This window comes from Manihot esculenta, chromosome 8 (genome assembly GCF_001659605.2).
Source record: "Manihot esculenta cultivar AM560-2 chromosome 8, M.esculenta_v8, whole genome shotgun sequence".
Classification (NCBI taxonomy): Eukaryota; Viridiplantae; Streptophyta; class Magnoliopsida; order Malpighiales; family Euphorbiaceae; genus Manihot; species Manihot esculenta.
Window position 1 is genome coordinate 22656134 of NC_035168.2, and position 21758 is coordinate 22677891.

Below are 21758 nucleotides of genomic sequence, written 5' to 3' on the forward strand. Positions count from 1 at the left end.
ATTCTCCCATTTCCACTCTGGAATAGGTAGCGGGTTAAGCATTCCAGCCGGCTTCTGATGTTCCAGCTTCACCCTCTGACACACTTCGCAGGCTGACACAAACTGTGCCACTTCTTTCTTCATAGCTGGCCACCAATAAACCTTCTTCAGATCTTGATACATCTTGGTGGCTCCGGGGTGAACGTTGTATCTTGCATTATGAGCCTCTCTCATAATGTCTCCTTTTAGCCCTATGTCATCTTGTACACATAGTCTGCTCCCATAGCGGAGGATCCCTTTGCTGTCGAATCTGAACTCACTATCTTTGCCTGACTGAACAGTCCTGGCAACCTTCACTAACTCTGGGTCCTCATGCTGTTTCTGAGCCACCTGCTCCAGAAACACGGGTGCCACTCTCATCTGAGCTACCAAAGCACCTGTACCAGACAACTCCATCTGTAGACCTTCCTCAATGAGCTTGTAAAACTCCTTCACCACTGGCCTCCTCTCTGCCGATATGTGGGATAAACTGCCGAGTGATTTCCGGCTTAAGGCATCTGCCACAACATTCGCCTTACCCGGATGGTACTGAATCTTGCAATCATAGTCACTCAGCAGCTCCACCCATCTCCTCTGTCTCAAGTTCAAATCTCTTTGACTCAGGATGTACTGCAGGCTCTTATGATCTGTAAAGATCTCACATTTAACCCCATAGAGGTAGTGCCTCCACATCTTGAGTGCAAAGATTACTGCTGCCATCTCCAGGTCATGTGTGGGGTAATTCAACTCATGCTTCTTCAGCTGTCTAGAAGCATAAGCAATATCACCCTTTCATTCTGCATTAACACACAACCCAAACCCACTCGGGATGCATCACAGAAGACCGTGAAGTCCTTACTGCTAGCTGGCAAAGCTAACACTGGTGCCGATGTTAATCTCTTCTTAAGCTCTTCAAAACTCTCTTCGCACTGGTCGGTCCACACAAACATCTGATTCTTCCTGGTTAATCTGGTTAGAGGAGCTGCAATCTTTGAGAAGTCCTCTACAAACCTCCTGTAGTAACCCGCCAAACCCAAGAAACTCCTGATCTCTGTCACTGAAGTGGGTCTAGGCCAGTTAGCCACAGCTTCTACCTTCTTGGGGTCCACCTCTATCCCATTTCCTGACACTACATGCCCCAAGAATCAAATACTCCTCAGCCAGAACTCACACTTAGAGAACTTGGCATACAAGCCATGTTCCCTCAAGGTCTGCAGAACCAACCTCAGATGATGGGCATGCTCCTTTGCGTCCCTGGAATACACCAAGATATCATCTATGAAGACAATAACAAAGTGATCCAGGTATTGGCTAAACACTCTATTCATGAGATCCATGAATGCTGCAGGGGCGTTGGTTAACCCGAACGGCATCACAAGGAACTCATAATACCCATATCTGGTCCTGAAAGCTGTCTTGGGCACATCTTCATCCCTTATCCTTAGCTGATGGTACCCCGATCTCAGATCTATTTTGGAGAAACAACCCGCTCCTGCTAGCTGGTCGAATAGATCATCGATCCTTGGTAGAGGGTACCTGTTCTTGGTAGTGACTTTGTTCAACTGCCTGTAGTCGATACAAAGTCTGAGAGATCCATCCTTCTTCCTCACAAACAAGACTGGAGCACCCCAAGGTGAGGTACTCGGTCGGATGAAGCCCTTTTCTACCAACTCTTGTAACTGCTCTCTCAACTCCTTCAACTCGGCTGGGGCCATCCTGTAGGGAGGGATAGAGATTGGTCTAGTTCCAAGCATCAACTCTATCTCGAACTCTATCTCCCTAGCAGGTGGTAAACCTGGAAGCTCGTCTGGAAAAACATCCTGAAATTCTCTAACAACTGGCACCGAGGCTGGCTCCCTGACCTGACTATCTAGCTCTCTCACATGAGCCAAATACCCCTGACATCCCTTCCTAAGCAACCTACGAGCCTGAAGAGCTGATATCATACCTCTAGGTGTACCCCTCTTGTCTCCTCTGAAGACGACCTCTGACCCGTTCTGATTTCTGAACCTGACTACCTTGTCTCTGCAGTCCAAGGTAGCACCATGGGTAGATAGCCAATCCATCCCTAGAATGACGTCAAAGTCTGTCAAATCTAGAACCACAAGGTCGGCGGAGAGGCATCTTCCCTCAACAAAAACTGGACTGTACTGGCAGACTGACTCTGCCACTGACGGGTCACACTTGGGTCCACTGACCCATAGGGGACACTCTAACCTAGAGACTATCAGACCCAACCTCTCAACGGCTCTCAGAGCAATAAATGAATGAGATGCATCCGGGTCCATTAATGCATACACATCAGAACACCCAATGACGAGATTACCTGACACCACGGTGTTGGATGTGTTAGCCTCCTGCTGAGTCATGGTGAAGATCCTGGCTGAAGCTGATGGACCTTCACCTCGGGAACCAGAATAAGAGGCTGCCCCTCTCCCTCTACCTCTGCCACTGCCCTGAGTTGTGGCTGGAGCTGCTGGCTGTGCCACACTACCAGAAGCTGTCTGCTGGGGCTGGCCCATAAAAGGTGCTCTAGGACACTCCCGAGCCATGTGTCCCTCCTGTCCACATCTGAAACATGTATTAGTCCCAGCTCGACACACTCCCTTGTGTGGCCTCCCACACCTTATGCATTCAGTACCGTCTGAGCCTGAGCTCGAGCCACCGCCAAAACCCAGACCGGATTTCAACTTACTCCAAAACTTGTTCTTCTTCGGCTTCTTGGTGGTGTTATTCCACCTCTTGCTACCTGAGCCCTGAGAAGAAAGACCTGGCCCTCCTCTGCTTGGGGTCTTAACCCCTGAAGACTGGGTCACTGACTGCTTCACTGACCCCTCAACTATAGCACTCGCCTCCATCCTTCGAGCCATATCCACCACAGTGTGGAAACTTTCCCTCTCAACTGACTGAATCAAAGAGGAGTACCTAGAATGCAGCTTCATAACATATCTTTTGGCTTTCTTTGAATCTGTATCTAGAGCTTGCCCTGAAAAAGGCAATAGCTCCAAGAATTTATCCATGAACTCCTCTACACTCATGTGTTCTGTCTACCTCAACTGTTCAAACTCAATCATCTTCAGTTCTCTGGAACTGTCTGGAAAAGCCCATCCAGCGAACTCATTTGCAAATTCCTCCCATGTCATGCCGTCTAGTCTCGGGTCCACATAACACTTGAACCATTCCCGTGCCTTTTTGCACTTCAAAGTGAACCCTGCCATCTGAATGGCCCTGCTGTCATCTGCCCCTAGCTCATCAGTTATCATCTTCACTACCCTCAGGTACTCAAAGGGGTCATCCCCTGACTTGTATTTGGGAGCATCCAGCTTAAGGTAATCTGTCATCTTTACTTTGCTCCCACCGGCTGAGCTAGGTCTAGAAGGTTGAGTAACTGGGGCTGCTGGTTCTGTAGGTGGTGGAGGTGGGGGTGCAGCATTCCCCAAGGTGGGGTTTGCCGGATTTGGATAGAAGGGTGAGGGTGGATAAGCTGGGTACTGTGTGTAAGGTGGATAGAAAGGTGGATAAGGCATGTAGGTAGGGTAGGAGTTAAAGCTGGAATAATCCGATGTGCCTCCCATCGGATACCCTGAACCCTGTGGGAAGGGTGGATAATGGGGTGGAAAACCATACCCCGAGGCCTGAGCGCCTCCTTGTGACTCCCCTGTCCCTTCTTCCGCCATGCTGACATCCAGATTCCCATCCCTCCTCTGATCCTCTTCCATAACCTCCCTCACATTTGAAGAACTTCCTCCTCTATCAGTCCCCCTTCTGCTAGCATCAAAAGACCTTCTAAGGTCCCTTGACACTCTTTCTCTGTTTGATCTACACGACATTGCCCTAGGCAATGTAGGAGGACGGGCGCTCGTGCCCTCATCCTCAGGTGGTACTCCAGTCAATCTTGCGGATCGACGGGTTTCTCTAATCCTGTTTTCTGAAAAACAGTACACATCACGCAAACATTAGCATCATATGGTTCATGTGAAACCACATGAACCCGCATCACATATATATCATAGCATCATACAATACAGGACTCAACATCCTATCCTAGTGGACATGATCTTCCTATTGTGCTTGACCTTCTAGAACATCTATGAGCCCGACACTCTAGGTTCGATCCTATGAACCTAGGGCTCTGATACCATTCTGTAACGACCCGAAAATCGGATCGCTACCGGCGCTAGGATCCAGGTCGGCTTAAGGCCGCCGGGACCTGTAGCAAGCCTGACATGCAACCTGTAAACCTGTTTAATCCCATACATGATCAACAACATATATAAAAATTAAAACTTTTCTTTCATTCATACACCAAACTCAACCTGTGCATGCACTGTACATAATCATAATCATAATCATGACCCCTCTGTGGGATCTCATCAATGCCCCAATGGGCGATACATCATAAGTTGAGTTGGTTTACATAATCATCATAAAACATCTAAGATCATGTATTAAAAGGGATACCTTATACATAAAGTCAAGCACAATCGCTAATCCTCAATATCATTACATGACTAAAACTGTACTTTTACATAACATTAATACATTTATCATGTCCACACTATCTATTACATACACATGACTTCATTACTCTTGCGGACCTCCTGGTCTACCCTGTACCTGCAAACCTGGGGAATTTGGGAGAGGGGTGAGCTACTAGAGCCCAGTGAGCAGAATAATAAAACATTCAAAACATATGATAACATGGAATGCATCACATCATAGCTAATCACATCAAGGATGAACTTGTCACCAATAGCCCTCTACATAGTCCAACTGTGCCAGAACGTAAAATGGGTCCTGGTCTTTCCCTTACATAGCATAACATAACAGTCCAACTGTGCCAGGACGTAGAATGGGTCCTGGTCTTTCTCTAACATAGTGCCAGCGAACGTAGAATGGGTCCCACTAGTCTTACATTCCGTACCGTACATATCACATCGTCACATCATAGATTGAGGGCTATGGATCATCCAACATTCATCCACATCAACATTAAAATATGCAATGCAACATATTCGTGAATTCTAATGCAAACAACCTAAATCATCACATGGCATTCATGATGCATGAACATGCTCAAAACTTTACAATTGATTTACTTTGAAACGTAAAGATTTATTCTACTCACCTCTGGATAGCTCTGACCAGACACTGGAGCAGCTGACTCACTGCTGGGATCCTCGGTTCCTCGGGTCCGAACCTACACAGGTGGACTCAAATGAGGGACCAAACAACTAGAACATAACTCTAAACTACTCCCCAAAAACCCCCTAAAACATCATGAAACAATCATAGAAAAACATGCAAGAGAGGGTTGGACAGGGCACTTTCGGCGGCAGGTTCGGCGGCCGAAAGTCCCTCCAGAGCCGAAAGTCAGGCAGGTTCGGCGGCACCTTCGGCGGCCGAAACTCCCAGACAGAGACGAAACTCATGCATGTTCGGCGGTACTTTCGGCGGCCGAAACTCCCAGACAGAGACGAAAGTCCTCTTTCGGGGGCAGGCTTCGGCAGCCAAAAGGCTTGCCTCCCAGGCAGGTTCGGCGGCCGAAAGTCCTTCGGCTGCCGAACCTGGTTTCTACCAAAGGGCAGAAACTTGGTTCCTCATGCATATTTTCCTCTCAAAACCAACCAAACATGCATTTCTCCTAATCTACAACATACATACTCAAGCATGCCAGTTCCTAGGGGCATCAAACTACCTTAAACCCTAACTACAACACATCAAGCATCCACATTGCTCATAAACACATATAAAACCCATAAACCTAACCATAAGCTAAACATGCATTCTACCCCATAGATCTACTTAAAACTTACTTAAAACATGCAATGAGCTTAAGATCGGCTCTTACCTCGTGGAGATCGAGAGAGAGACGACCTAAACTCGGAGATGGGAGGGGTTGAGTTTCCTTGAACCTCAAAGCTCCAAAACTTGCTCAAAACTTGAAAATCTTCAAAACAAAGCAAAAACTCATGAAAATCTTGAAAGATCTGAAGGAAGAACTCAAAGATTGGTGAGGGACGGCGGAGAGCTCACCTTGGCCGACAATGGGGAGAAAAACTCGCCCGTTTTCGGCTAAGGGACCCTTTTATAGTGGCTGGCCAGGCCACGTTCGGGGGCCGAACGTGCCTCCGCATGCATGCCATGTTCGGCGGCCGAACTTGAGGTTCAGCGGCCGAACCTGGACTTCCCTCACTTATGCTTTCGGAGGCCTAAAAGCGCTCCCGAAGGCATGCATGTTCGGCGGCCGAACTTGAGGTTCGGCGGCCGAACTTGAGGTTCGGCGGCCGAACCTGAGTTTTCCTCCAAGGTTGTTTTCATGCAAAAACTCATTTCCTTCTTACTTAAAACCATGAAATACATTAAAACATTTTATGAAAACATGTTTCTACCCTACTAGAGGCTTCCGACATCCGAGATTCCACCGGACGGTAGGAATTCCGATACCGGAGTCTAGCCGGGTATTACACAAGTACAAGCAAATCACGCATAGAGCATCTAGACACACACAATTTCTTACCCTTAAAAAAGTAACCATCATGCCTATAAAAAGAGTTAAAAGCTTCATGCTCACAAGCCACAAAGACATTGCCAAAATCAGCCTCATTAATGTACAAGTCCTTAACATGCTCCAAACCAAGCTATTTAGAACTCACGGCATTAATTAAAGCATACCTCCTAGACAAAGCATCTGCAACCACATTATCTTTCCCATGCTTATACTTAATCACATATGAAAATTGTTCAATAAACTCAACCCACTTACCATGCCTCTTATTCTACTTGCCTTGTCCTTTCAAGTGCTTTAAGGACTCATGATCCGTATGTATCACAAACTCCTTGGGCAGGAGATAGTGTTGCCACACGTCTAGTGCTTTCACTAAGGCATACAACTCCTTTTCAAAGGTTGAATAATTGAGATGTGCTCCATTCAACTTCTCGCTGAAATGGGCTATTGGTTTCTTCTTTTGCATCAACACAGCCCCAATACCTATGCCAGAAGCATCACACTCAATTTTAAAAGTTTTTATCAAAGTTAGGTAAAGATAATATAGGAGCGGATGTTAACTTCCCTTTTAAGCAGTCAAAAGCTTTATGTTGCTCCTCTCCCCACTTGAACCCAACTTCCTTCTTAATAATTCTTGTGAGTGGTGTTACAATCATAGAGTAATCCTGCACAAACCTCCTGTAAAAGCATGCAAGGCTATGAAAGCTCCTTAAATCTGAAATAGATTTAGGAATAGGCCACTCCTTTATAGCTTTCACCTTCTCTTCATCTATCTCAATTCCCTGTGCACTCACAACAAAACCAAGGAAAACAAGTCTATCTATACAAAATATGCATTCTTAAGTTTAGCATAGAAGCTCTCTTGCCTCAAAACCTGCAGAACCAACCTAACATGCTCAATTTGTTCGTTGAGAGACCTGCTATAGATCAAGATATCATCAAAATAAACAATTACAAATTTTTTCAAGTATGCATGCAACACATGGTTCATCAGCCTCATAAATGTACTAGGAGCATTAGAGAAATCAAAAGGCATAACTAACCATTCTTACAAACCATACTTTGTCTTAAATACAGTTTTCCATTCATCATCAGGTTTCATCCTAATCTGATGATATCCACTCATAAGATCAATTTTTGTAAAGTACCTGGCACCATGAAGCTCATCTAACATGTCATCTAGCCAAGGTATAGGATGCCTGTACTTCACTGTGATCTTGTTAACTGCTCTACAATCAACACACATTCACCAAGTGCCATCCTTCTTTGGAATAAGCAGCACAGGAATAGCACATGGACTTAAACTCTTTCTGACTAATCCCTTCTCCATAAACTCGTTAACTTGCCTTTGCATCTCCTTTTTTTCCATTAGATTGCTTCGGTAAGTTGGTCTATTTGGGATAGTAGAACCAAGTATAAAATCTATCTGATGCTCAATCCCTCTCAACGGTGGCAATCCACTAAGTAGCTCATCTGGAAAGAGATCAGTGAATTCCTGCATCATAGACATAAAACTAGAAGGTAAAGAAGAAAGATTAATATCAGTGTCAGCAAATAAAATCTCCTTATACCTTATAAGCAACACGGACTGCCCTGAAGAAATAGCACTCTTAACCTTTCTCGCTCTCACATAAAATGTCTGTTTTGCCCTCCCCTCTTGCATATTTTCTCTCACCAATGGGCCATTTATTGGTCTTGATTCTTTTCTAGCCTCTTTACCCTCAGACTCACTCTTTTCTCTCATTTTTTCCACAGAACTCAAGCTCTCACTACTCTTTGTAGCCAAGGCGAAAGCCTCCCTCTCCCTCTCCACCATCTTTATTTTATCAGCATATACCTCTTGAGGTGATAAAGGAGCGAGTATAACCTTATTTCCTTCATGAGTGAAGGAGTATTTGTCATTGAACCCATCATATTGCACCATTCTATCATATTGCCACGGCCTACCCAACAACATATGGCTTACCTGCATAGGTGCCACATCACACAAGATCTCATCCTTATACCTACCAATAGAAAATGGTACAACCACCTGGTATGTAACCCTAACCTCACCACAATCGTTCAACCATTGCAATCTATATGGCTTAGGGTGTTTAATGAAGCCAAGTCCAATTTCTCCACCATATACACACTAGCCACATTTATGCAACTACCCCCATCAATAATGAGAGTACACACTTTCCCATTAACTAAACGCCTAGTGTGAAATATATTTTCCCATTGTTCTAGGCTTTCTTCCTTAACCTGCATATTCAAAGCACGCCTAGCAACAAGCATCTCAACATATTCAGCAACAAGCATCTCAATACATTATCAACAAACACATTCGAATCATCATAGTCATTATTAGCATCAATCAATTCAGTCATATCAACATATATCTCATCATCACTATGATCAAAATCAGACACTATACCTCCATCAGTAGTTGCTATCATAACTCTTTTATTGGGACATTGAGATGCAATATGTTCTTTCCATAAGCATTTAAAACATTTTATATCTCTACTAGGGTTAGAAGAGTTAGAATTACCTGACTGTTGCTTGTTATTCCCTTGAGAAGGTCCTTTATTAGTGGAGACTAAATCCTTGCCCCCTTGGATTGGACTTTTGTAATCTTTCTTTTATCCACTTCTATAGCCTTGAAATCCACTACCACTATTTGAGGACTTGTTGTATGTGCTTTTAAGGTTATTTTTGCCTTTGTGACGCCTTTCTATTTTCATTGCTTTATCAAGCATATCCTCCATGGTATTATATTGGTACATGTCAAGTTCTTTAGCAATGTAGTGGTTAAGACTACCTTGAAACCTGGACATCAACATTTGCTCATCCTCTTCAATATGAGCCCGAGCTATCATCATCTCCATCTCCTTGTGATATTCTTTCACACTCTTCCCTCCTTGCACCAGTCTTGCCAACCTATTATACAAATTCCTATAATAGTGCAAAGAAATGAATCTCTGGCGCATCAACTCTTTTAAGTATTCCCATGGTGGAACTGCCCTTAAACCCTTATTCCTCCTAATGGATTTCAATTGATCCCACCAAAAAGAGGCATAACCCATGAACTCAACGGTGATGATATGAGACTTCTTCTCCTCAGTATAGTTATGACACTCAAATACTTGCTCAATCTGTAACGACCCGAAAATTCGGACCGCTACCGGCGCTAGAACCCAGGTCGGCTTAAGGCCGCCGGGACCCGTAGCAAGCCTGACATGTAACCTGTAAACCTGTTTAATCCCATACATGATCAACAACATACATAAAAATTAAAACTTTTCTGTCATACATTCTATCATACACCAAACTCAACCTGTGCATGCACTAAACATAATCATAATCATAAACTTGAACCCTCTGTGGGATCTCATCAATGCCCCCAATGGGCGATACATCATAAGTTGAGTTGGTTTACATCTACATCATAAACATCTAAGATCATGTATTAAAAGGGATAACAATATTCATAGGGTCAAGCACAACTTCTAATCCTCAATATCATTATACATAACATGACTATTCAATTTTTACATCATCTTACAAATTTATCATGTCCACTTTCTAGCTATTACAAACACATGACTTTACTCTTCTTGACTTCTCTGTCTAGCCCGTACCTGCAATCCCGGGGGATTAGGGAAAAGGGGTGAGCTACTAGAGCCCAGTGAGCAGAATAATAGAAAACCACATTTAAAATCCCATGCCATCATGTAATGCAACACATCACAACAAATCACATCTCGGATGGTATTGTCATCAATAGTCCTCTACATTCCAAAGTGTCGGGACGTAGAATGGGTACAACCGGTCTTTCTCTTAACATAACATATCATAACATACCAATGTGCCAGGGACGTAGCATGGGTACAACCTGGACTTTCTCTTACATAGTGCCAGGGACATAGAATGGGTACAACCTGGACTTCCATACTATATCATGTCGTAACATCATCATATCATATAAGGACTAAAGGGTCATCCAATAACCAATCCACATCAACATCATAAATGCAATGCAACATATTCGTGGATTCTAATGCAAACAACCTATTTCATCACATGGCATTCATGATGCATGAACATGCTCAAAACTTTTATAATTTATTTGCTTTAAATCGTAAAGGTTTATTCTACTCACCTCTTGGCTAGCTCTGACAATGACTGAAGCAGCTGACTCACTGCTGGGGTCCTCGGTTCCTCGGGTCCGAACCTACACAGGTGGACTCAAATGAGGGACCAAACAACTAGAACATAACTCTAAAAAAAACCATCCCCCAAAAACCCCCTAAAACACCTTAAACAATCATGCAAAAACATGCAAAGGAAGGCTGAAAAGGGCAGGTTCGGCGGCACCTTCGGCGGCCGAAAGTCCCAGACAGAGACGAAAATCTCTTTTCGGGGGCAACTTCGGCAGCCGAAAGGCCTGCCTCCCCAGCCATGTTCAGCGGCCGAAAGTCCTTCGGCTGCCGAACCTGGTTTCTGCCAAAGGACAGAAACTTGGTTCCCTTTGCACAAAAACTTCTCCTTCCCATTCCAACATGCATATAACTCATCCAAATCATGATTAAATTTTATTAAATATTAAAAAATATTTTAAAAATTTTTAAAAATAAATAAAAATTAAATAAAATTATAATAATTAATTTATATATTATTATAATTTAAAAAATAAATAATAATTTTAAAATAGTTAAAAAAATAAAAATTACGAGATTGAATATTTATAAAAAAAATCGAGTCAAATTATATAATTCAAAATGCACAACTTCCCAAATTCAGTTTATTTATTTTCATTTTTTTTTTGTCGAATCCCAAATTCAGTTTAATCAAACAAGAAGTTTCTCGTTAATTATGGGTCCACGAGATTATTCTTTACTCTTGTTAATTATGGGTCCACGAGATCAATTACAACCGTTTGATTTAACTTTTTCATTAAACTGATGCATAATCTGACGGTGATATTCTTCAGATCAACTCAGCGTCTAGAAAGTACCAGCCTCAGTGACTATGCGTGAGACAGGTAGGCTGAAAGAAGAAACAAACAAGCAACTGTAAGCGAAAATAGATGAGATTTTTTGGAGAAAGGATAAGCATGACGCCGCAAAGTGACAAGTGGATGGTGGATTTTCGCCTATCTCTCTCCACAACCGTCTATAAAACGAGCAATACATGTCTTCCTCACGCATGGTTGTGTCAATAATCGTAATCGGAAGATCAATCGCAGTTGTTACTGCCTGTAAATGTCTTGCTGCGGAGGAAATTGCGGTTGCGGCTCTGACTGCAAGTGTGGCAATGGATGCGGAGGGTAAGATATACACTTTCTTTTTCCAATTTTATTCAATTGAAATTGTTAATTTTGTAGTTAATTTAGTTTTGGTTTGTTGTATTGCAGCTGCAAGATGTATCCTGACATGAGCTTCTCTGAGAAAACCACCACGGATACGCGGATTCTGGGTGTAGCACCGGCGAAGGCACACAGTGAGGGAGCTGAGATGATCGTCGGAGCTGAGAATGGAGGATGCAAGTGTGGTGACAACTGCACCTGCAACCCTTGTACTTGTAAATGAGGAAGATTCGACATCGTTTTAGGAAGAAAAAAATCAAACATACAAAGAAATAAACGAGTTTGATTGCTAATTTAGGAGTCTGTTTCACTAGTCTGTGTTCTCTAGCTTAATAAAGTGGCCATGGCATAAGTTATGCAAGACTTGAAATGTTTTTGTTTGTGATTCTCTCCTCTTTTACTTTTTTTTTTCTTTCTTTTTTATTATTTTTTTTTTAGCTGCAAGTTTATGCACAAGTGCCAAAGGGCATAGGAGAAATACACAGACATCTGAGGGGAATTTACAACCCAACTATTATGAAGCTGCCCTGACACTCTGCTTCTAGATTATCAGTTCTTCTCACTAAATAGATGGATACATTACCAAAGTCCATATACAGAGCTTAAATAGCCTGCACTGTGGCTTGAATTTTTCAAACTTGATTAGTTTTAACAGGTGGTGATATGTCTCCAAATCTCAAGATCTACCAGTGCTTCAATAGATTAATCTCCATTTTGTAGCCCATTTTAGAAGAATCCAAAATCAACTAGATTTGAGCCACTGAAGTATTTCTAACAAAGCATTCCGTTTATGAGGGAAATTCTCAAAATAGATTAGAGGAAAAAAACTTACTAGATCTATTGTGATTAAACTGGTTGTTTCTACCTGGAGGTTTGGCTGGCAGAGAAATCCAAGCGTGGAGCTTGATGGGGTCAACGTGTTGGGTCTAATACTGTTGAGTAGTGGAGTTACGGGTGGTGTTCGGCTGGGGGTGAGGTCGGTTAGTGAGCATTTGGGCTATACTTCCGAATGCTCTTCAATTCGTTTTTTACTTTAAAGGTCCTCTTTCTGCAACAGGTCGATGACAACCAAAGATCCACCATAATTCTTCCAGACGGCTTTCTCTCTAGAGTTCCTTTGTTTTTTTTTTCCCCTTAGTAAAGCGTCCTAGTTTGTTTGGAAATATAGCATATTTGATCCAAGCCTTTATTTATATTCAATGATCTGTCATGAAACCCTAAGATATAAGTACAACCATACATATGTCTCCTTTTGGGGATGAGTATAATCGGGTTTTTCAAGAAAAAAAAAAAAAACTAATTGAATCAACTGAATTTGAACGTTAGTTTGGTTTATTAATAACTTTCACTTCGGTTCAATTTTACTTTATTTTCTAAAAAAAAATTGATTAGTTTGATTAAAAAAAATCAGTGGCTTAGTGCTTGGTTTCAGTTGGTAGCCGACTCATTGGAGTCTATAACTTATAAGGCCAAGTATATTACATCAGAGAGTAACACTCTCACTCTTCAACTGAATCTTTTGTTGTAGAGTTGGGAAATCTAAGTCTAACTTTGGTTGAGTTTGTTCTGAACTTCAATGGGTGTCAATCGCAACTCTATCTGGACGCTTCCTTTTTCCTCTCAGTGGTGCTACAACTCTAGCTTTGTTCTCACTGGCGGTACTCGAGCTTCTTTGGCAAATTGCTGTGTTAGGGTTTATGTTTGCTTTATGGCCTTGGGCTTTTTATTTTTTGAGCTTTTCTTGCAAGGGTTTTAAGCTATATTCTAATGGGCTGGTTATTGAGCTAGTGAACCTTGGGCCTTCAATTTTTCTAATCAGTGCATTCAGCATCCTTATGTTTTCTGTTTTACCCAAATGATTTTACAAGAAAAGGATTTAAATGAATTTTTATAAAATTATTTATAATTTTATTTTTATATATAATAAAAGTTTTTTAAGTTAAAAAATTTTAAATTTTTTTATTTTAAATAAAATTTTATAATAAAAAATTTAATTAAATTAAATTTTTATAAAATTTCTTATTCTAAATAGAGAGTTAAAGATCTTTAGTCGACTTTAAGAAACTTTATCAGAGAAAAAAAATAAAGTTAAAGAAAGAAAAATAAGAAATTAATAAAATAAGAATATAAAAATTTAATTTTAGGAGGAAAAAAATATTAAGAGGAAAGTAATATTTTAATTACTTATTATATGCAATTAAAATAGATAACATATAAATAAAAATATAACTCATTGAGTTTTTTATTTATATTCTTCCAATTGAAAAGTTATTTTATATTTTCCATCTTCATTTTATTTTCTTCTTAACTTACCTTCATTCCAAATTAGAAAAAAAAAATTCTTTTGTTTCTAAATTTTCATTTTTCACTTATTTTCCACCGATTCAAATAGTTTTGAAGGCCTAAAAAAGTTACTGCAGGGTCCACATAATCAATTACAACCGTTTGATTTAACTTTTCATTAAGAAACTGAAAAATCTGACGGTGGAGTTTTCTGGTCAACTCAGCGTCCAGAAAATAGTAGAATAGTCCAGAGAGACTATGCGTGGGGACAGGCTGAAAGACGAAACCAATTAATACCTTGAAGCCAAAATAGCTAAGATTTTTGAAAAGAGGGATAAGCCTGACGCAGTAAAGTGACAAGTGGATGGTGGATTCCCTCTCTCTCCCTCTCCTCAACTGCCTATAAAAGGAGCAACACATGCCTTGCTCATGCATAGTTGTTTCAATAATAGCAATCGGTAGATCAATCTAAATCTCTGTTACCTGAAAATGTCTTGCTGTGGAGGAAATTGCGGTTGCGGCTCTGGCTGCAAGTGCGGCAATGGCTGCGGAGGGTAAGATCTGCACTTTTTTCTCTTTTCAATTCTATTCAATTGAAAATGTTAATTTTGTAGTAATTTAGTTTTGATTTGACGTATTACAGCTGCAAGATGTATCCTGACATGAGCTTCTCTGAGAAAACCACCAAGGAGACTCTGGCTCTTGGTGTAGCAACGGAGAAAGTACACTTGGCCGGATCTGAGATGAGCGTCGGAGCTGAGAATGAGGGATTCAAGTGCGGTGATAATTGCACCTGCAACCCCTGCAATTGTAAATGAGGAAGATTCGGCATAGTTTTAAAAAGAAAAATCAGACACATAAGAAATAACAGAGTCTGATAGTTAAGTTATGAATTTTCTGTTTGTTTATCTTGTTAAGCGTAAATAAAGTGGCCATGGTAGAAGTTTATGCAAATCTTGATACCATGTATTGGGATTTTGCAGAAACTATGGCTTCTTGTCACTCTGTTCAAGTTTATACTTTATATGTAAGTGAGGTACATGCATGCATGAATATATATGTATGGATCATATATAAGCTTTTGATATGGCTTAAAGAAAAGAAAACTTCTACTTGAAATTTTGGAATTCTTAAATTTTCATGGAAAGGTTTGGTTATATAATAGTTGATGGAAATGTTTTGGTCTACTTCGGAAAGAATAAGGAGAGTTTTTTTTATTCTTTTTTGTCCTCAAAGAATAAGGACAGGGTTGGGTTGATGTTTGGTGAGAGAATGAAATGAAAGGGAAAGTATTGGTGGATTTACCGTGCATGGCAAAACGAGTCGTTTTGCTAATGCTAATATGACAAATGAATTGAATTATAATTTCAAGTTTGGAATCAAATATTGGGAAAGTACATGGATTTTTTAATTAAAGAATCATGTAATAATTTAAAAAGAATGGTAAAATGGATTTAAAAAATTATATTAAGAGATAACAGTATATTTGAAAAAATAATTAATATTTTTAATTTTTAAAAATATAATACATAATTTTTCAAACGAAGTGGTTGATAAAAATTAACGGAGAGAAAGAAAAATGAAATCAAAGTTATATTGAGCTTTAATTATTTTTAGAATACCCTTTGCATGGTAATTATAAAGAAAGAAGAACTTAAAAGAATAATTTGAGAAATAAATATTTATTTGAAGAAATGAAAGACACAGAATATTCAAAAAGAAATATATTTATTTTAAAAATAAAGAAGTGAGAGAGAGAATTATTTAGAAAGAAATTTATATTTAAGGCAAAAACTAAAAAGAAAAATGAGGGGGAGAGTAAGTCAAGAGAAGGAGGCAGAAATCGATGGGACGAGACGACGGATATGTGAAAAGAATACTGACACGTGGACAATTGATGTCACCATGCTCTTCACTCAACTGCTGATAAAAAGGAGTGACCGTTACGTTCCACCTATCTAATTGTTTCAGAAATCACAAGAAAATTAAACTCAAACTTTTGCTGAAAAGAAAGATCTCAATCTCTACTAACTAGAAATGTCTTGCTGTGGAGGAAACTGTGGTTGTGGCTCCGACTGTAAATGCGGCAATGGTTGCGGAGGGTAAGATCTAGCAATATGTTTTCAATTTAACTCAATTAAAATGGTTAATTTTGTATTAATTTGGTTTTGATTTCCTGTTTTGAAGCTGCAAGATGTATCCTGACATGAGCTTCTCTGAGAAAACCAATACGGAGACGCTAGTTCTCGGTGTGGCACCGGCGAAGGCACTACACTTCGAGGGAGATGAGATGAGCAGCGGATCTGAGAACGGAGGTTGCAATTGCAAATGCGGTGAGAACTGCACCTGCAACCCTTGCAATTGTAAATAAGGAGGTCGGAGGAAAATACGATATCATTTTTGAAAAGAAAAGCGGACATAAAGAAATAATATAATCTATGCAGCTAAGCTAAGGGTACGTTTGGCTTCCTGTCTTTTTAAGCTTCAATAAAATAGCCGTGGTTGAAGCTTATGCAGATTTGTCTTAGGAGTTTGCAAAAGCCATGGCTGTTTCTTGCTGGAGTTTGCATGCAGTTGTGTATTTTACGTGGTTTTTCGTTATGCAGGGCAAAATGAGCTATGTGGCTATCACTAAAAAAATAAATAATTCATTTTGATATTATGTTTGCAAATGAAATATTGTCAAAACTAATGAATTTTACAATTTTTGGGATGATAATATTTCATAAATTAAAATTAATGATAAAAATTTGAATTTAATTTCAATCAATTTTCATAATACTCTTTGCATTTAGTTATACAGAAAACAAAAAAAAAAAAAAAGTGGAGAATATTTATTTGAAAGAAAGAGTTTATCATAATAAATTAATAATAATGAGAAAATGCCAATTCAAATTTAACGATTGATGGAGAAAGGAAAAAAAAAAATTTGTCCGTTGAATTGCATTGTCTAGAGCACACATGTAGAAATGGCAATTTTAGACACAGACCAGTAAATGAAAATGACATGAAAAATTAAAGATTAGAATTGAGTTTATTTATTTTATTAATTTGTTTGTAATAAAATAATAATTATGTTTGTGTCACTGCTATCGTGATTTTATATATTTATAAAACACTTTATTATTAATATGAGGTGTTAATGTATGATCTCCAATTTATTTTAACACACTAACTCATAATTATATTATTAAAAAAATATATATTTAATATTTAATATTAATTTTTTATAAATTATTTTTATTTTATTTATAATTTTTTAATATATATATTTATATAAAATTATATTGTCATGTAAATTAATTTTTTGTTAAAATATTAATTTATTAAACATTAAACACTTACCTTTTAATATTAAATAATTAAATTTTGTATTTAGTTATATTATTAAATTTATGCATATTAAAATAAATATATAAATTTTTTATGATATACTGTTTTAAAAATATGTAAAATATTAATTTTATTTTAAAATATATAAAATAATATTAATATAATTCATATCGTATTTATATAAATACAAGCATGACCCGCGAACTAAAATTGCCCAACCCTACCTACGCACGTCACATTACATCGTTAAGACCAAAAAGTCAAATGCCAGTCCAATTAACATTGTTTTTTTTTGAACTAAAAACTGTAATTGCATTTAAATTTGGAAGTCCAACATCAAAGCATGAACAATCAATTGTGGAGGAGTGTTCAGCCACTCCATCCTGTCTGAAATAGTAGAGGCAGCTCTAACTATAAGATGTGCCACACTATTATCCAATTAACATGTTTGAAGGCATAAAATGACTGTTTTTTTAATGCAAAGTAGAACACATTTTAAGGCATAAAATATCTCTGTTTTTTTCAATGCACAGCAGAATACATTTAGCAAGGCAGAGCGGATTAAACCATTTACAAAGGACTAATAAGAAAAAGTTTAAAAAAGATCAAAACTCAATTACAAGCTTAAATTCTGATAAAATATCTAATTCATTTGAAAAACTCATACTAAAATTTATAGAAAACAAACAATAAAATCCTACAATCTCAAAACTCCATCGTTACATCAAAATCAGAGAAACAAAAAATTACTTATTTTTGTCGGCCTTTTTATTTATTTTTATTTATATAATTAAAATTATATATTTGACTATTTAAATTTTAAAAAAAAATTAAATATGTAGAAAAATTAATTTTAAGAATAATAATTAGATTGTTTAATAGGTTTTATGGACTATTTAATTTTAAAAAAAATAAATAAAAAATAAATTTAATAGTCAATAGTTATATTCAAAATTTTAAAAATTTTAAATACAAATCAAAATATTAAAATTAAATAATATTTTTTAACGGATAATAATTTAAAAAAATTCATGTTAAAAAATTTTAAAAATTTATATTTAATATTTAATAAATAAATAAATTTATTTAAATTTCATTTTGAAAATTTTATACAGATAAATAAATATTTTTTATAAATTAAATAAAATTAAAATTTTCACTGAAAAAATAAAATTAAATTCTTTACGCTGCATAAAAATTAGTTTTCAACTGATTACATCCCTCCATATTGAGAAATAACTAAGCACAAGTTGTTGTAGAACATCAAATCAGACTGAAGACTTCAACCACCTTGACAGACTTTCGATAGTCTTTTCTATTGTACTACTAGTAATTGCACATTAAATTAATAGTATATTCTATATATATATTTAAAAAAAATGAAGAAGTAAGAAATATTTAAGGAAGATAATATCTATTTAAAAGAAAAAAAATATTTAAGGAAGATAATATTTATTTTTTTATTAGTCTAAAATTATTATCCACTTTTTTATTTTTTTATTATTTTAAAATTATTATTCACTTTTTTTTAAAATTATAATAGGACTATTATAACGTTATTTAATTTTATTTTATTTTTAAGAAATTTTTTAATATATTTAATAAAATTTATTATATTTAAAATGAACATAACTAAAAAATTAATAAAAAAATTATATATTTTTAATATGTATAAAAAAAATAAAGTGAATAAAAATTAGAAAATGAAAAGAGTATTAAATTGTGAGGTTTATAATAATAACAAACAGAATATCAAATTACATGTAATTATAAGCCATGTACACATATTTAGAAATAATTTTAATTAAACTCTTTTATTTACTAATGGATTTGCTGTTAGCTCTCTCTATTTTTCTCGAAGAGATTTCTCTCCAGAAGTCTTACTTCATACTCTCTTTTCTTCCTCCTAGAGAGTAGAGTCTCCCTCTCCACTTTCGGATGGCTCTTTTTTTGTTTTTACCTTTTTAAAGATTTTCTTTTTCAGTTTTCAGTGTCTATAGATATTTGATCAAGAATGTTTCTTTGATTTGCCTTTTGTTTTTATTTTTTTCGTAGTTGTTGTTATGAATATATCCTTACATGCAGTAGAAGACTTACAAATCCTATTTATACATTCTATTTTCTTATCCGGTGAAGGGAGATTTGATGATAACTGACGGAACAGAGCTCAAAAGGCTCCATCGAAGAGTCTTTCACTTGATCTGTGAAACCGTAGTTGATCCGAATAGTAAAGATCTGTGTGGTTTTATCATTCTCTGGACAATATTTGGTAGTTCATTTGTGATTTCAAGTTAGGTTTTCTCATTTTCAATTATTTCTGGTTTGAATAGTTGCTATTTGATCTCCTTGGACTTCAAATTGGTATTTTTAAGGCTTTTCAGCTATAGTAGTAGGAGATCTTCTAAGCTCCATATTTCCAGACTTTTCTGACAGTCAGTAAAACCAAAAGGGAAAATGAAGCACCAAGCGTTTCCTCCACTGGATCTGGGTTTTCTAGTCAAATGGCTTTAGGTCTCTTTTATTGTTTTCTTACTCTTGGGACCAGAGGCCTATAGTTTTCTAGATGTGGGCTCTGTGCCTTTATAATACCCGGTTCTATTAATGAAATCCTCCACTTTTTCGATAAATAAAATTTTTTTTTTATTTAATATAATATTTTTTAATAATTTAAAATATTAAAAAATTTAGTATTTTAGTTAAAATAAAAATTAAAAAAATTACATAAAATAGTAAATAATTTTTAAAATTATAAAAATAAATAATATTATATTAAAATATTTTGTTATTAAAAAATAATATTATATTATAATTTATTTAGTCCTTTGAGAAAAATATAGAAGTTTAATTAGTAAAAAAATGAAATCTGAGATAAAAATATAGTGTGTTAATTGGACTATTTCTATTATTATAGTTAAAAAGTTACCGCGTATAAAATATTCAGTTAAGCAAATAATCTATTTCAAGGATTTTCCTCATCTAGAGAAAGGGGAAATTGCAAAACGGTAAGAAAGTAAACCTATATTTTTTTTTTTTCTAAATCAATATTCTCTGCTTTGAACGGAAAATAAGGAGAGAATTAGAAGAAATTTATTCTTTAATATGAAACTAATTTGTTCATCATATTTTAAATTCTATTTTTAGAAATATAAAATATTTTCTTTTCTCTTTGCAATTTGTTGTGTTTCTTATGGAGGGTTCTTATTTTCTTTACATGCATTTGACATGGTTAAATAAATTTGTCAAAAATTTATTCAACTATTAAATAGGTTAAATAAGTTTTGTATATTTTAAAATAGATTAAATATAGTATTGTGGGAGTTTTAAATTTTAAAATAGGATTTCAGCTATTTTCATAGATAAAAGGACGTCAGCTATTTTGATTTTGGGTGTTTGCTGGAGCTTAAAGCAAATCGATAAATTATTGGGTCGTTGCAACATTATGATTTTTATTATCATGTGGAGAGGTGTGTGGCAATGTCAACTCATATTGTCAAGAGCTGTTATTCATTATGCCATAAGAAAGAATATATATATGAAAATAAGAACTATTTGATTTTCCTTTTAACTTTAAAGGGTTTATTTAAACACATTTTTAGAATTTTGAAGTACATATTTAATTTGTTTTAAAAAAATATTTATTTGTTATTTTTTTAGAATTTTATTTTTAAAGAACAAGGGCAGAGTTAGGTTGATGGAGAGAAGAGAGAAGCAAAAGCGGTGGAGTGCGAAGAGGCCGAGAAGAAGTGGTCGAAGCGGTCAATCGTCCGGCGAGTGAATCAGTTATCGATTTGCTCTGTTTGTTGGTCTTGGACTTTTGGTTTTGTGTTTGAAACCTTTCTCTGCCTCGCCAGAAAAAGGGTTCTGTTTTGAGGCCATGGCTCCGGTGCTGAGTCCCTCATCAGCGTTGACCTAGCCTTTTTTTTTTTTTTTTGTTTTTTTTTGAGTTGTGTCCTTTTGTCTGATCATTGGTTCTACATTCGGAATAGAATGGACTGTTTGGTTGCGATTAGGTGATGGGTATGTTGGAGAGTTGAGATTTTATTCTGTTTGCTAAGAGGGTTATTTGCATGTCGATGGTGGAATCTCGGGGAGTCGCTGCGTCCGGTGACTTAATTCTCTGTGGCCAGCGTTGCCATGAGCTCTTCCTTTGTCATCTGTCGGTTTGTACTTTTTTTGGTGCTTGGCATGATGATTTTGATCTTTGGCTCTTGTAGCTTCCTGGATGACCTTTTTGGGCTCTAACGTAATTCAATCCAGCAATGC

The 21758-nt window shown here is 37.0% G+C and overlaps 3 protein-coding genes across 3 annotated transcripts; all 3 read left to right on the forward strand.

The window, feature by feature from the left end:
• Positions 1-11680: 11680 nt before the first annotated feature.
• LOC110620236 (metallothionein-like protein type 2) lies at positions 11681-12240 on the forward strand. The gene is made up of 2 exons (XM_021763882.2): positions 11681-11840; positions 11928-12240. The coding sequence occupies exons 1-2, from the start codon at positions 11776-11778 to the stop codon at positions 12100-12102; spliced, it is 240 nt and encodes a 79-aa protein (XP_021619574.1). The 5' UTR covers positions 11681-11775; the 3' UTR covers positions 12103-12240.
• A 2110-nt stretch (positions 12241-14350) lies between these two features.
• On the forward strand, positions 14351-15281 carry LOC110620601 (metallothionein-like protein type 2). The gene is made up of 2 exons (XM_021764402.2): positions 14351-14716; positions 14806-15281. Exons 1-2 carry the CDS (start codon positions 14652-14654, stop codon positions 14978-14980), a joined length of 240 nt encoding a protein of 79 aa, XP_021620094.1. The 5' UTR covers positions 14351-14651; the 3' UTR covers positions 14981-15281.
• A 423-nt stretch (positions 15282-15704) lies between these two features.
• LOC110620600 (metallothionein-like protein type 2) lies at positions 15705-16881 on the forward strand. The gene is made up of 2 exons (XM_021764401.2): positions 15705-16264; positions 16350-16881. The coding sequence occupies exons 1-2, from the start codon at positions 16200-16202 to the stop codon at positions 16531-16533; spliced, it is 249 nt and encodes an 82-aa protein (XP_021620093.1). The 5' UTR covers positions 15705-16199; the 3' UTR covers positions 16534-16881.
• The last annotated feature ends 4877 nt before the right edge of the window (positions 16882-21758 follow it).